General features: G+C 48.2%; 1 protein-coding gene across 4 annotated transcripts in view; it reads left to right on the plus strand.

Moving 5' to 3' along the window:
- Positions 1–17,048, plus strand: part of LOC144129339 (proton-coupled zinc antiporter SLC30A2-like) — a 73,337-nt gene that overhangs the window by 26,350 nt on the left and 29,939 nt on the right. The window contains exons 2-3 of one of the 4 annotated variants that reach the window (XM_077663386.1): positions 8,506–8,687; positions 12,668–12,724. The exons of 1 other annotated variant lie outside the window; for it this stretch is intronic. In XM_077663386.1, the coding sequence (XP_077519512.1) occupies positions 8,608–8,687; positions 12,668–12,724 (137 nt within the window). In that variant the 5' untranslated portion in view covers positions 8,506–8,607. Of the gene's footprint in view, positions 1–8,505; positions 8,688–12,667; positions 12,725–15,909; positions 16,050–17,048 lie in introns of those variants that run through there. 2 more of the 4 variants (XM_077663387.1, XM_077663388.1) reach the window with 2 other exon arrangements.

The following is a 17,048-nucleotide window of genomic DNA, read 5'->3' on the forward strand; positions in this document are numbered from 1 at the left end:
AAGGACATTATTATTATTATTATTATTATTATTATTATTATTATTATTATTATTATTATTATTATCATCATCACACTGTGCACTTAAATGAAATGGCAGTTCCAGTAAAACAAGAACATAAATTTTTAGGCATAACGTTTGACAAAAACTCACATTCCTACCTGGCACGAACACGCTAAAAGAGAGCCTCCCGATCTCTGAACATACTCAAAGTGCTCACAAGGAAACATTGGGGGTCTGATAAAACATGCCTTGAGCACATTTATCGCTCTTTGGTACGTTCCTACTTAGATTATGGGCGCATTGCGTACGGTTCAGCAAGACCGTCGTACCTAAAAAAAATGGATCCAGCACATAACTCAGGCCTGCGCCTCTTGTGCGGCGCATGCAAAACATCTCCCATAGTCAGCCTCTACGTAGAAACAAATGAACCCCCGCTTGAAGTGAGAACCGCTCTGACTTGAGCATGTATCCTTAAAGTAAGATCTCTACTAGAACACACCGGCTATCCAGTTGTAACGAAGTGTACTTCTAGAATAATATTCAACAACAAACCTCAAGCCACCAAACCGCTGCTTTTGCGATTTGAAGTAATGTGCCAGAATCTCGGCATACTTTACCTGGCATTGCGCAAAGACGAGATCCACTACCTCCATATAGTACAATTTGTTTCACTCTCCGTAAAGAAACGAACTCCACAACTACATATCATAGCAGAATTTCCTTCACTCGTGAAAAAATACGATGGCTTAACTGATTTTTATACTGACAGTTCAAAAAAGGATGCTTACGTTGGAAGCGCAGTGGTACGAGGGAATTGGGAGAGAGAGAGAGAGAGAGATAAAACATTTATTATTTCATTGAAGTGTTCTACGAGTCAGGTATAGGCGGACTCCTCAGTTCAGGACTCCGGTGGCTTGGGCGGATGCCTGGGCCAGTCTGATGATGCGACACTGGTCCTCCAGACCATTGCTGGTCAGGGCTGCCTCCCACTTCTCGTATGATGTCTGTAATGTTTTTATACCCCTGTCACACGGGCACTTTCGATCCTCATTGAGCTCGATCTGCATCGGGATTTTCGAGCACGCTCGAAACATCCGGTGCTACACGGCATTTTCAATGCTCATTGAGAAGTTTCCCTCATGTGTGTTAGGTGGCGCCAAATGTTCCGCCGACAGCCATAACAAGGCGATGTCCGGCAACACTGTGCAGTCGGGGGCAGCGGCAGCCAAATCCGTAGCCAAATCGGTACATTGCGTATCTGCGCCAGGTTTTTGTGGCGCACCTCTGCTGCTGTGCGATGCAACCCAAGGGCCCACAACGCCTCCGCGATTTCTGCATAGACGGCGGCGTTTCTCTTCTGTCGCCGCAAATCATTTAGGCGGTCCTGCCAGCAGTCGATGAGAGCGGCTGTCTCGCGCTCGCTCCACAGTTTCCGCGCCGACGAGCAGGAGGACGCCATCTTTGTTTACACTGACGGCGAAGCTTGGAGCGTGGTGTAGAGATTATTTTCATATGCTTGCATATAAGAAGGCATAGTACCTGAAAAATGTTCTGTATTACATTTTAATCAATCACAACAACAACAATTGTGGTTTGGTTTTGTTAACTTGTGTTTATTTTTATAGCTTCATGAGAGCGAGTGAGTGTTCTCGATTGTGCTTGGAACCTCAAGCACTCTTGAGGAATCGGCATCGAGTCAAGCAGGATCGAGCTCGATTGCGCTTGAAAGTGGCCGTGTGACAACCGTCGATCTGCATTGAGTTCGATGAGCATTGACTCAATGAGGATCGAAAGTGCCCGTGTGACAGGGGTATTAGATGAGGTGGTTTTTGGGGACAATTCCAGGAAATGTGAAACAGCGTAGGCTTATCGCCGCACCATGGACAGAAGGGGCGGTATTTGGAAGGGTGAATGAAGCTGTACAAGTACAGGTTAGGAATTTATTCGTTTGTATTCGCCTCCAAAATGTGGCTTCTTCTGTGGTGAGTTTAATATGGGGAGGGGGGAAACAGCACGACTTCAACCGTACATCCGGCTTCACTGCCGAAAGTTACGCCGTCTGTGTGGCCGTAGAAAAAAATACTAAACGAGAACCTCGCAAACAGCACAAATTGCACAGACCCGCTAAGCATGCTCGCAGTTATTCGGTCTAGAAATGCAATCACTCCTCTACTTTGTGACACCATACATAATAAAACAGCGATAGCTCGAGAAAAAAAACAACACACACTGCTGGATTTCGAGCAATGTGGAAATAAATGCGAAGTCTTGTGCGCTGCTCAAGCTCGTGGCAAGCAAATAAAGAAAGTGAATACGCCATTTAAAGATTTCATGAAATTAGTACATCATAAGTTAAGAAAAAAAAACGCAGTCCACGTGCAGTAACGAAGTAAATAATAAACTGCACTTAGTAAAGCCAGTTTTAGGTGAATGGAAGCCTTGCATGCACAAGGATCGTTTCAAGGAAATGATTCGCTGCAGTCTTCGTATAGGGTTCACACCTATAGGGTGCACACCTTACGCACAACTTTGCACTGACAAAACAACACAAGGATGAGCTAACAGTGAACCCCGTTTAATTTCACGGAGAAAACTGGAAACACTGAGGAAAAGGCGTTTTGCTCTGCTTTACAGTGAACACATACCGTTCCATCCAACGCTGCTCTTAGGTGAAAATGGTCTTGTTGAATTTGTCCTGAATTTATAGGTATTTAAAAGAGCAAAACAAAACTGGAAAACTAGTCAGATAAATAAACAAACATAGTTTTAGCCTCGTGTCTGACGCACGGTAGCCTCAGTTGCTTACGTGCCATAAAACTCAGCGCAACACACACAAGTTCAAGGAAAGCAAGATTATCAACACAATATTTCGCGAGACTGACTACTTGCCGCAATCCAGTGGCCATTTGTCGGCTCGAACATGTTGTTGTTCCCACCAATATCTTTCCTCTTGTTCGTTCGCACAGGCATCAATTATTTTTTTGCGCATACAACAGCGTAACTCAACTTTTTTTTTGTCCTGCCAATGCAAAAGCGTGTAATTAGCTCTGGCAGAACAGCTGCAGATCCAAAAGATAGAAGAAAGGCGAAATGCTCTCCTAGCCGCTGCGCGCATTGGCGGCCGGTTCTTGCTGCCTTTTATGTAGCTCGCCGCTATTGAAAAGGCTTCCCCGGCTGAACAAAGACCTGCCTTCGGAAAGCATCCGGTGGAAACAATCTACACAGCAGGCTGCGGTCTAGGGCTTGTTTCGCCGAGGCCGGAGTGAGCGTGAACGAGCGAAATCAAAATATGATCTCGAAAAGGAAGCGTGGTATAGCTCGGCGAACCGTGCACACTCCTAGCTCTAACTGGACAGTATTAGGACCACGTTTCCCATGCGCGTTGCTTGCGAGGTCTGCGCCGGAAGATTTTCTCGTCTTCGGGCCGCCTAGTTGCATAGACGTTCATCACAGACCTTGCAGTGAAGTCGCCAAGTACGCAGCGAGGGTGTCCGAAAATGAGTAAGTTGAAGCTGCCCGGAACGCTCTTACACTTTGCCGCTCTCCCCGCCGCGAATATCTATTCTGAATGCTTCGAGGGCTCCAGGGAAGCGGCGTTGAAGATCCAAATCATACACATACTTCTGAGCGTGCGCAGAAGTCCAGAGTACACCCAGCGAATCAATAGAAAATACAAAGCGTAAACAAGAACTCAGGTTCACTGAAGTAAAAACAAATCTGAATGTAATGCATGTTTCACTGGTGTTCACAATAAGTGATAGAGGAAGCTATTCGGAGCGCAAAGAGAGACATGGCTGTAGACAGTATGTGGGGCTAATTGTCTGTGGAAGCTACATGTGGGCTATGAGATAAGAGCCACAGGTGGTGAAAATTCCGCGAAGAATGCGCCACGAGGATAGCGGGGCAATTGGATTTACAGAGAAAGTTCGAAGTGAAGCGTTTACAGTGTACTGAGACGAATGCGTATCTGAGGATGAAGTGCGCAGGGAGAAAACCGAGATGCACTAATGACGCTCAGGGCGAAAATGCGCCCTGCAGCCCGGCAACGCGAATCGAATGGGATAATCGCCAGATAAGAAATGATTTCATTCGACGCAAAACGGGTAAAATGATAAATTTTGCTGAAAATGGGCTTTATTGGCAGGGCCAAGGCCAGCCGAGAAGACAGAGAAAAACTTTTATAATCAACTAGGGTTGTAGGCTTGGCAGAGCTGGAAATCGCAGGTGCAGACTCGACCTACTTGCGTCCTGAACGTTTCGCGCTGTGCGGTGTGGCTGCACCTGCTGCCGATCTTCTTTGCAATCTTACTTAGAGAAGTACTGTTGAACGCGTTTTGAAAGTGTCGCTTCAGCTGAAAGGGAGAGGTGGAGTTTTCCTGGTGCGATGGTTATTTCCTCTCCATTAAAGAATTCTCTGCAGGATAGATGAATCAGTCAAAGAAGAGCTTCAAATGGGCCTAGTTGGTTTGTAATCTTCGACATTCTTATTGTGCTACTCATGGTTTGCACAAACAAGAACGACACACAGACATTGCGCCCTGTCTGTATGTTTCGTTCTTGTTTGTGTAAACCATGAGTAGCGCAGTAACAATGTCGAAGATGAATCAAGTGGCTGGCTAAGGTCAGCGTATTTCATTCAGCCTTCCTGCAAAAGTGCATTGCGCTAGAGCATTTTAAGTAGAATAGGGTGAGCCTGAAGTGGCACCAAAGCTCAAGCGTACGACCAGACGTGTGTCGCCGGTCTTCACCGTCCGCTTCTGGTTGAGCGCGCGCTTACACTTTCGTGTCATGTCATGCCAACATGCCCAAACTGCAACGTTAGTGAGCCAGAAGTGATCACCTTCAAATCACGTCAGGCCGTGCAAGCGTAGTGGCCAGGCGGGGCCGCACGCCTGTCTCTGCGCATGCGCAGCAAGCACCGTAGGCCGGTTCGGAAAATGCATGCGCTAGCACGTTGGCGCTGTGCTAAAAGCTTTCGAATATGCGAGTCATATCGGCCACCAGGTCATTTAGGCTCCGAAGGAATGCTTGGCCTTCCGCGATAGGAGAAGCTAACAAGAGACGTAGCGGACACAGCTTGCGGTACCGGCAAAGCTTTTTGCCGACACTAGCGACAACTTTATTGACCAACATTAATATATCAGGCTTGAGTGCCCCTCATGGTCTGTGCAGATTTATTTTCTACTATAGCGCCTTTCTGGTGGGCCCCAGTTCAGTTATGCCTGTATACGGCTGCGCCTTGCATCCCTTCGCCCTGGAGGTAGCGGTGGCATTTATGCGAGCTGCAACGCTTTCCTATAGTCTCACCAGTGTTGCCGCGTTCGCTCCGTTGGTCCAGAGCGGCGAAGATATTTGCGCTCGGCCGGGTGTCCACCTGTGGCGTGTGCAGCCTTTTCTCGCAACGAGTACGCGCTTCAGCGGGGCGAAGTTGGTGCTCACAGGCTGCAAAAGCTGTGTGCGTGTCATCCTCTCTGCGGGGCCGAATTTTCGTTTACAATGGAGGCATGGGCTTATTAGTGCTGGCATTGTCTAGCCAGGACAAATGTGCGCTCTTCATATGTGCACCCTTTTCCTGCGAAGTGCGTTGTCAGCTCTGCACTTAGTCCTGTGCCGAGGACGCTGACGAACCAGTCCGCGCCTGCTCACACGAGGAACGGCACACGAGGAACGACGGCTGCAGAGGAGTGCTGGGAGCGAGGCTACACGCATGCGGAGCATGTTATCGGGGAAAAAAAAATATATATTTTCGTTGCTCCGGACGGGATGGTATTGATATTATTAGTAGTGGTTATCGAAAAAAAAGGTCAGTAGCAAGTGTTGCCTGTGGCCCTAGCTTCCATGCTCAGTTCTGGCACCTGGACAGCAGCTGGGGAGAGGACGATGAACTGAAGGTAGAGAAGTGATAAAATACAGAGCGCGGGAATGAGAGGAGGCTATTGGTAGATTGTAGCTACAAAATAAATGGATATACAAAATAAATGCATAAGTATGCGTATAAATCTATGCAGTTATAAATTTCTCAGTTGAGTAAAATCATGGGGTGTAGTAAGCTGTCATGAGCAAGACGGGACGGAGTACTCGGCTGCTTGTTCTCGTTACAAAATGCTGCTCCGATGGCCACCATGACGCCGTTTACCTGTCAGGAAATCTGTACGGCTGACGCTACAAAAGGCTGATAAGTGTTGAATTATTAACAAGAACGAATGAATGAAGCAAACGATGAAGAACAACAAATTGGGAAGGAGGAAGAGGAATAAGAGGAAAGGCAGATAGGTTAACCGGAAGAATAATTGGTTTGGTACCCTCCACGGGGGGAAAGGGGTGAGGGGATAACAAAATGGAGAAAAGAGAGTAGCAGAAAATTGAAGTCACTATTAAAAGTCAGCAAGCGTTCGGTAAGTCACAGCCTGTCGTGCAGGCTAAAAGTTCTCAAGAAGCGGATCAGTTCCTTGGAGGGCTTCACCGCCGACGATCGCCGCGGCCAGTGGCCGAGAATCTTCATTTCCATCAGTGGGCGTCGATCTAGACGCTCCAGCGCACGGAAGAGAACAAAATGAGAAGAAATGAAAAAAATATTGCCTGCGGATGCACAAACGAGACAAAACTACTGTTTGGCCATCCTGAGTGGATCGTTTGAATCTGCTTCAGCCAAACGTTCGTTATACCCGAGGTCGACAAACTAAGTTCGTTACATCCGAGGCCCAGACAAGAAACGCAGTAAGCATAGCGCGGGAAGAACGCAGGACGAAGACGAGACGGGACAAGCGCTAACTTTAAACTCAGCGGATTTATGTCAGACCAGCAGCATATATACGAAGCTGATACAGCTGGCGGAAATGAGCTGAAAAAACATAATAAAAGTGTCACATGCCGTCATACCATGAAATGGAGCTCTCTCCTTGATAATGCCACAGACGGCCTGCTGACGCTTTGATCTCCTGCCCGTGCTATCACACACGCTTCCTTGATTTCTCTAGTCAGGTCGTTATGGTGCCGATACAAAATGACGGTCGTATCGAACCGAGGATGGCAAAGTGGTTCTGCGTCACATTTTTTGCAATGGGCTGCAAGATTGGCCGTCTGTGGTGGTTTCCCACTTTATTCTCGTGCTCTTGGAGGCGCACATTCAAACACCTGCCCGTTTGCCTTGTGTAGTGCCTACCACATGAAAGTGGAATTTTGTAAACCACTCCCTTCCTGAAAGGCACGTAGGCATTTCTGTGCTTAATTCTGCACTGCAACAAATCCGCTGTGTTGAAAGTTACTGTGTTGAAAGTTAGCGCTTGTCCCGTCTCGTCTTCGTCCTGCGTTCTTCCCGCGCTATAATTACTGTGTTACAGTGATTAACAGACGGAAGTTTGTTACATCCGAGGGGCGTACTAAGACTCGTAACTTCCGAGGTGAACACATGAAAGGTCGTTATATTCAAGGTGGCAAACTAAGGCTCGTCATGTCCGAGGTTGACACATGAAAGGTAGTTATATTCCAGGTGGCAAACTAAGGCTCGTCATGTCCGAGGTTAACACATAAAAGGTCGTTATATTCAAGGTAGCAAACTAAGGTTCGTCATGTCCGAGGTGGCATGCTAACGTTCGTTATACCAGAAATGGTACATAAATTCGTTCACGGCCAGGTGGGCAGATTTCCACCTGCCCACCATTTCCTCTTGCAGACTCCTCTAATGCTAATGTATCATTTAAAAGAGGAAGGCGCATGCACATTTCTGCGACAGTGAGTGTCGTTGCCTCATTCTGGTGCCGGCGTCCCTGTTCTTGCACCTTTTCCGCGCCGTGCGCAAGCGGCGGGCACACCCGTACGCCTTCGCAACCCCTCGCATCGCGCAGCTGCAAAAGCGGCGTGTCGCAAACCATCTGCGAACGCGAGGAGGCCGGCCATTTACATTCTTCGCACCCATCCCCCATCAACAGTGTCAGTCCAAAGTACCTTGATCATTACACAGGCCTCGATGTCCCACCCGGGTCGTGTGCAGGGCGCGTTCATGGTGTCGTGTGCAACTTTCACGCAGCTGCGATGAACGCGTCACGCATCATGCGCGGTGTGCACACGGCAACCGACGGTGCAGTCTGTTTGTGTTCCTTTCCAATTAAACTCTTGTTCTACCCGCACAAAACGACCCGGCTGCTCAGCGCTCCGCTGGAGCAGTGCAGGACGTGGCCAGTTGTTCAACAAGGCGTGAGGTCCAACGGCTTCCGGGGAGCTTCGCGAAGTACATTGCGGTTTGTTGCAACATGCAAAGCACTTTCAACGCAGTTTGATGGTTTGCACACTTGATCGGAAGTCTAGAGTTCGCTGGTTTTCAAGGTGCACCAGACTTGACGGGCAGTCTACAGTTGGCTGGTTTTTGAAGACCTACCGCACTTAATCGGCAATCTGAAGTTCGCCTGTTTTCAAGCTCCACTGGAGTTAACCGGCTGTGTAAATCTCGCTAGTTTTCAACATCGACCGGACCTCACCGACAGTCTACAGCTCGTTCGTTTTCAGGGTACACCGGACATAACCGGCAGGCTGCAGCTGAAACGGGCAAAGCTCCTCTCGACTTGGTAGCGGACGTGAACGCCATTTTCAGCGCGGTGACCCGTCAGCATGTCGGACGTCGTGGCCCTCGGACATCCGTCCTCGGAACACAGCGGTCGTGGAGATGAAGCGCAGCCGAAGGGAAATTTGTAAGACGTTTTAACATCAAGCCCCACTTTGTTCGCCTGAATAACAGTGCTAATTTCTTGTCCACCAACTGCACGTATCGTCGATAGGGATCCGCGAGGCATTGTAAGCGTTCCCCTGGTTGTTGTAGATGCTAGTGTAAAGGTAGGAATGCAGACGCTGAGTATGCTCATTATGACGTGCTACAGAGAGGAAAGTTAACAAAACTGTTCGAAGCCATACAGTGGGCGATTTCGCTGTTTGCTTTCACCACGTCTATGTCGGAGCGATTGCAGCGTCCCATCCGATGTTCGTGAAACGTCATTACGCTCTTAAGTTCGAATGAAATATTTGTTTGGTGAGCCAAACACGCTATATTTATTCGAAGAACTCACAGGTTCGAACAAATATATTCCTATAGAGGAATCAATGCGTCACGGTTCACAGGGCGGTGAGGAACGCCACCATAGAAATCCCTCGAGCTGCAAGAGCGTCGCCATTCTGCTCTACCTATAAAAGAGGGCAAATGTTAACGCAGGGGATGAACGACACCCGTGGCTTTGTCAAAAGCGGGCTAGTCTGTACATACTTGTAAAGAATAGCGCAAACAACAGTACCAACGACACCGCACAGATAGGAACTAACGGCAGGTGTACTGTCAAATTCATTTTAATGAGACAACATGAGTGAATGTGTGCCTCCCGAAGCGTACAACCCTGAACAACTGAACTACCTGACGCTTGCTTGAGCAGACCCTACTCTTAATTTGCAGTGTTGCGAAAAGGCTGGCTTCTGCACGTGCTGCCTTACTTGGAAGCGCCCAACGCTTACGCCGACATGGGTAACACATCTGTGATATTTGCACAACGTTCGCAGCTGCTCTTCGGATAATGCGCAGACAGGTGCGCCGAATGCCGATTTTTCTGAGAAGGAATGCTTCCTCAGTTGCGTGTTTAGGCTCCAGCCCATCTTGGCCACGTACTCAATGCTACGTGTCAGTGGTGCGCTGTAAACGGCCTTTTTTTTTAAGGCGAAAGCCTTTAATGGCTCATCGTTGTCCGTCCGTCCGCGAAATTTGCCACACTATGACGTCATCAATGGCATAAATAACCCATATACCCTTAACAATTATTCAGTGATGGGTGACTGTTAAGTAGTTAATTCGTCATTAATTAGTAATTAGTAAAAAGAAGTAAAAACAAATAATGAATAAAAAGATCAATGTTCAAAATGAAAATAAGCACTAAACAAAAATAAAAATGAGCAATCAAACATAAATAACAAATAGATAAAATTAAAGAAAACAAAAATCACAAATAAGCAAAAGTAAAAATAAAAACAGAAAAAATGCAAGCCTACAGGCGCTGTGGAAAAAGAAAAACCCGGGTTCTAGAAAGTTCCATCCTTTCACATTCCTGCACGTAAGCAGACTTAGGTGCCCTCAACATTTTTTTTTTTTGCACCGAGCACGTAGCCGCTGTAATACCGAACGAAGCGACCAAACTCTGCGCCCCAGCTCACGATCCACGCGCCGGCACAGTGCTGTATACGCACACAGTGCCGAGATTTCGTCACGAAGGAATTTCATCGGCCCGTCGTACCTCGCCACAACTTTCCCCGGGCGACGCGGAAGGCCGTGAGCAAACTGAAGGACCGCCATCCTGCTCGTGTCGCCATCTTCCTTTTGACATCACCGCTTGCGTCCTCGACTTTCGTTCTTGGAGGGTGCAGAAACCAATCCTGCCTGCTTCAAACGACTATTTTTCGAGGCCACACTTTTCCAACGAAGAGGAAGTACTACTTCTCGCCGACAGAGCTTACGACAATGCCGTTCTTAACGAGATTGGGATGCCTCGATTTTGTATTATAAAGTCTGTATAGCACCCGGGCGCGCTTAATATCCGACACGATCCAATGGTGAGAAAAGTTAGGCAGATAAAGGAACACCAAATGGTTATTCTTTGTAGGCGCACAAACGCGGACAAGGGTTGCCAATATGCAACGCAAGGCTCAGCAACAGCTGCTTGCACGGTGAATATATTACTGTGTATTCATTATTATTTGTCTTCTGTAAAGCCCTTGTGCTGTGCTACGCCAGTGGACGTAAGAGAACACCTGGTGGCCTAAATTAACCCAGGGCCCTCCACTTCGGCGTCCCTCATAGCCCACGTGTCGCTTAGGGAGGTTGAAACTCAAATTAGTGCGTGTGACGTCACTGTGTTCGGATCTCTCAGTGATTCGTTCCCACAGGTAGTTGCAGTGACGTCATTCATGACGTCACTGCCATGGCGCGTTGAAGCGACGCCACTAAACTCAACGCCACTACGCTCTATGCACGACGTCATCCTAGTTTCCCGCCCTCCGCTCGCGACTGCGCTGTCTGCATGGTCGTCAGTTCTCGGCGCATTTTGCACTCCGAGAAGCATTGGCTGTAGTGATCGGCCAATAAACACAAATTTGCGACTCCCGCATACGAGGCGCATGCTCGAACGACCTCCGCGGTAGCTTACTATATGTGATGATTGCTGATGTGATGATTGCCGAGAACTGGATGATCAGTTTAACCCTACCAGGACATTGATTTCGCAACAAAGTAAACGATGCTTCTTAATTTTGTTTTGCTGCCCAAATGTCAATGTCATTTTTTTTCTGTGAAAGAATAAAGTGCTTTTACCAGACAGATGCAGCCGGAAAGTGGCAATGCAGCCGAATTTTTAACGTTTTTAATTACCGGCTTGGCATATAAAGCTTCTGAAATAAAAGCGCTCTTGTGCTCTCGCAGCGGAGTTGATCACCACGCCTGCGGTGCGTACGGATGCTTTGTCTGATAAGGGTTGCCATTCACATGTGGCAAGTTAAGACTGCCTTTTTAAAAGCAGATTGGTATCGTTCATGCTTTATGACGAATTCACACCTCACTCCATCCGGTAAACGTAACTATGTCCACGGGACGTAGGAATTTGGTAAAATGTGTTTTCGTCAACACGGGACAGTTTTCAACACCCCTTCCTTGACAGATTTCTTTCAACAGTCCATTGAAAGTCTATGGACCATCTGGGGGGCTGTCTAATGAATTTTTTTTGTAAGTTGTAGCATGTTGCCAATGCTGAGTTTACTTGTTCAGCATTTTCTTTAAAACACGCTGCTCGCACTTTCAGTAGCTTCCTTTTTGTAGCGGTGACTTCAACGTAACAGGACATAACACCGCAAGGACAGGGCGACGTCCGGTGCATGTACGCGATTATTACAATTTCCTGGGTGCCCGTTCCTCACCTGTCAGCGACTCGCGACGTTTCCTTTTCATGAGCAGCGACCATGGCCGTGCACTTTGTAAAGGGAAATTGAAAACGCCAAGCTTTGAGCTGATAAATTCCAGCATAAAGCTAGACTGCCAGGCCTTGTCAGCATTTTTACAGAAGAATGGTCAGAAGCATCATAACTTGTTTCAGTGAGGGCGTACGTAATGTTCAGCAACGGTTTTATTCGTTTATTTCTCTCTTTATTTTATGACATAGCAGTACAGTTGGTTATTTACCGGCCCCACAATTCATACCTCGTCCGTGCCATCGTTCTGTAAGCCACAGTAAAAGCAAAGCGGCGCCAACAGCATTTTCCACGAATAGAACGTTTCTGTTCGTTTTATTTTTGCTTTATTGTTGTCTCCCTTCTCCACTGGCTATAGCAGCGGAGGAGAATAAATATAAATTTTAATCGAAGGAAAACAATCGACGCAATATACCGGCCCTTCTGTATATAGCTACCGAAGCATTAAAGTGGAGTCCGTAAAGCACTGCAGTGTCCAGGCTTCCAGGGCTGGTTTAAGAAAATGGGCCCTAGCTGAAATCCTACAGGCAGCGCTCCGAGAGCGAGGGCATTGTCAGTCAGTGACGTGCACCTTAAAACCTTTCCAGTGATTTTCTTACTAACATCTGTTCGTCACGTGACACGTGATGTATCTACGCGCGCTCATCGCTCCTTTCAATACCTTCCATTCGCTTCGCAGGCAGGCGCCAAGTTCTCCACACAACGCCATGGTCGTGGACGAGGAGAAGGAACTGCTGTAAGTGGCGCAATTTACGCTTTTGTATGACTGCCCATGTGTATATCGCTCATCACGTGCCCTAAATGGAAGGAATGAACGTAATATAGGAAGGTTATATATTTTTATGCCGCAAGGGCATCTGTGGACAAAGAGCGCCATGACACAAGGTATTTTCTTTTTCTCAAGGTGGGGTCAAGGACCCATTTCCCAAGCATTTCACCCTAAATAAGCCGAGCACCAGACCAGGGGAAAGCTTGTACCCATTGTATCCCCGGTGGGCACCCGGCGGCACTGGGGGAGAACGTAAAATACCTGAAATTGTAAACTGCAGAAGGTTCTCCACCCGCATAGGCTGCTCTAATTCTGACGACAAAAGGAAAACGGGTGCAGCGGTTTTACTAAAGTATAATCGACATTTGAGCTAGTTGGTATAGCATCATGAAAAAATATAGCGCACTCAGGACAATGGACGCGCCTGCATGGATACTTATCCTGGCGCGCCTGCGTGAAGGCTTTTGTTTTATCTGTTGTTTGTTTCTTTCTTTATTCTGCGTTTTTTGAATAAACACCAAGTTGCAAGTGAGCGCTTGTGTTGTTTCGTCTTCCTTGTCTGTTGTCCTGAGTGCGCTATATTTTTTTTTTTTCACGAGCGGTTTTACTAGCTTAGTGTATTAGGACGTGGCAGTCCTGTAGGACCAGAATTCAAGAACGCTCAAGATGCAAAAGAAGAATGGAAAAGTTAAATTTCGCACCTACGGTGACCAAAAACCGAGTTTATTGCCACAAAGTGCGTTCGCATGCTATAGTGCGTCCTGGCGTTAGCAATAAACAAGGCGAATGCGACGCAGTATTTTTCTGCGACGACTGTTTTACGTCAGAGTGTTGTTGCTTTATGCTCATTGCGTCTATATTTCCTTGTGTTGTCGGCGCGCTCGGTTGTGCACAGATGCGCAACAACTGGTGATAAACTGCGGTTTTCGCGCATTTTTCATGTTTTCGTTTTTTCTTTGCTAGTCGTAATTTTCCACGATTGCTTTTGCCCGTGGCTTGTAGCCTGAAAGGGTGACCGCTGGTGTCGCACTATGCTGTCTAGTGACTTCAGTGTCCGAAATTTACAAGTGAAGCAAATTACGTTAAGCACGCCTTTCACGTTTTTTTTTTTTTACGTCAGGTAGACTAAACCCTCGTAAACACTGCGGTCCAAGTACTAATACACAAGTCCACAGAGCTTCTTGCAGACAGGAAAAGTAAATCTGTCGCCCAGAACTTCGCTCTTGAACGAACGTTTATAGTTTTATAAAAATTTGACATTTCAGTTCTCAGTAGCTCATCCTGGAGCAACAAGACTTGTCGGGCTAGTTGGTTGATCATAATGCAAAAAAGACGTACTGCGCAACAAGAACACGGACGAAAGGGAAGCAGACACACACTAACTGCGTTAGTGTGTGTCTGCCTCCCTTTCGTCCGTGTTCTTGTTGCGCAGTTCGTCTTTTTTGCCTCATCCTGGAGGAGGACATCTTTTCGGCGTCGTGGTGCAAGCGGCTACTTTTTGCGTCGTGCTTACCTGTGGCTTCCGGGAGCGCGCTGTAGGCCAAAAATTTCGTTCGGAGGCAGGGTGCTTATCACGTTCGTTTACAGCAACATATGCAAGCGACGCTGGAAAAAGGCGACATCGGGTTGCTGATTTTAAATGATGCCAATAAAGCGTTATATGCGCCAGCAGTAAAAGCTGTCACAATAGACGCCTTCACAAAGCCGCAGGTCCCCATACACACTTGACAGCACTTTCCCATCGGAAGTATACCCGAGAGCGGCTTCACGCACACCGCACATTCGCATTTCCCGGCCGAGTAGCGAGTCGCTTAAGTTACGGAGAATGATTTTGAGCTGATGTTGCGCTGTCAGGGTCTTAGGCCGCGCAGAAATGCAACGCCGTCAGCCGTTCGCTAATGAAAGCCGATCCTTGCGATAGAGGATATCGCTGATTCAGAGCGTCACGTACGTGAATTGCTGTCACCGGTCCATGGTTCCCTTGCGCGCAGGCTGGCGTAGCGCAGAAAATTACAAGCGCGCGTTTCCTCATTTTGATTATGGCGGCGCGTATACGTTGCATGCAGTTACACACAGAATAGAGCCTCTTTGTACGCAAGTTTTCGCGAACTCGCAGTGTTGAAGGCGTTCTTTCGTTACTCAGACAGGAAAGAGGGATGGGTTTCCTGCCTGGAATAGCATTTGCACGGCGCTAGACAGCAGGCCAGAAGATGTGCCGGGCCTTTAATAACACTTTGCTGCGGGACATGGGAGCCATAATCCCACGCGAAGCGCTGGTCTGCTCTCGATAGCGGCGCTGACCTGTACGCATTCCTTTTCTCCATCAAGCGCCAGACGTAGGATCTTGTGTTTCTGGGGAGCCAGTAGGCCAGATGCGAATGTACGCAGCTTGTTAATCGGTGACGACAGTGCATATTTACAAGTCTTCGTCCTGGGGATTGAGTGTGATGTATCGGATACCGAGGGCTATGCGGGGGTGAGAATTGTGGGAGTCTTTCATGCTGTACACCTCTACAGGTCACCGTCATCGACCGCGTGGACGTGAGACGAGCTTGGCAGGCAAAACATTCTGCGGCGAACAGTCTTGCACAGCTGGTGCGGCATGTGCGGATGCTGCTCTCACTGCATGAGGAAGGCGGGGGAGGGGCAGATTCGAGGTCATGCGCATGTTGAGCACTCGGGAAGGCCGCAACTGGCGCGTTTTACTTTCGAGGTCATCCCCGTGACGTCTGGTTGTTTCTAAACTGGGAGATGTATTCTGGTGACACGTGATCGCGCGCGCTTTCTTCTTTCTATATTTCATATGCAGGAAAATGTAAAAAAAAAAGACAGTTACTCTGTGTACTGCGAGATTCACCAATAGGTGTTGAAGTAATTTTATTTCACGGTATATTGAGGTAAGTAATTTGAGAGCGACATGCACATACGTATAGTTATAGAGCGGTCTTTTCAGTTTTTCACACAGACTCGTTCTTCGATTAGCGGTGCTCTCCAGTCCGCCATTCCAGGCGCGCTTCTCCTCGGGCGGCGCGTTTCGCAGCAGTTGGCGCAGACGGGTGCTGCTAGACTCCTCCTCTCCCGCATGTCCCTCCTTCTTTCACGGTACCCACTCTTCGGATGATTCCCGTGGCTGACAGCCTCCGGTTGCTCATTCCTCGCACTTGCCATGCCTTGCTCATCCACTCTAGACCTCATCCTCCTCCTTTCACGATAACCACCATCGGGGTGGTTCTCGTGGAAACCACCCTCCGGCATAACACTACCGTTCGCACCATACCCTCTTCCTTACACGGTAAGCATCCTCCGGCCGCGCATTTGTCTTTTCTCGCCATACTATTTTCCTTCCGCACTTACCGCCCTCCGGATGGTCCCCGTGGCAACCGCGCTCCGCTTACACATTCCTGCGCTCGCAGTACCCTCCTCCTTCCAGAGTAACCAACCTCACATGGCTCCCATTGCAACGCATCGATCGGGTACGCCGACTACTACCACTACTGCCACTGCTACAACGACTACGATTACTACTACTACGCAGAAAGGTTGCTCATATGGGACATTCACAAGAGAGAAGACGGGGCAGGCGAAGACGGGACTTACGACCCGAAAGACGCGCGTTCGATCCGGCCGCGGTGGTCGCCTTTTGATACAGGCGAAATGATAGTGGCCCTTGTGCTTTGCGATGTCAGTGCACGTTAAAAAGCCCAGCTGGTCGAATTTATCCGGAGCCCTCTATTAGGCGTCCCTCATAACTTGAGTCGCTTTGGGTCGTTAAGCATCATAAAACCTAAAAACTACCGCGAGCACTTGTCTCCTTACGTGCTATGAATGCCAAAGCATTGTGCACGTACTGCTGTTTCCGTTGGTGCGTGTGTGGTGTTCTGTGCGTTTCTGTAACTTAGTTCGCATTGGCCACAAGACCACACACCATTGAGAGCTCCGTGGGTTAATGCCCATATATAAAGAATTGGTCATTCTTCACTTAACATTTATAAATGGCGGCGAGTCCTATATCACTGCGAGCGCAGTGGCGCAGCAGTTACAGGAGCTCTGAAAGGTGCTGTAATAAAGTTGCGGTGTGCCCGTGATGTTAAAGGACGGTACTGAATTATCTGCTGTCAAAACTTGAATTTCAGCGTCTTCGCGCGCTTCCCTCTCCTCTCGTGACTTTTTGCGCGCTGAAATGTCGGCACTCATTCGCCGGCCCCACCGCTGGGGGCGGAGCTTCCTGACCCGCCGGAGCTACGCCGTTTATTGGCCGCGGCCTGACGGCTAAAAGAGCCTAACCAATAGC

This window comes from Amblyomma americanum, chromosome 4 (assembly GCF_052857255.1).
Source record: "Amblyomma americanum isolate KBUSLIRL-KWMA chromosome 4, ASM5285725v1, whole genome shotgun sequence".
Classification (NCBI taxonomy): domain Eukaryota; kingdom Metazoa; phylum Arthropoda; class Arachnida; order Ixodida; family Ixodidae; genus Amblyomma; species Amblyomma americanum.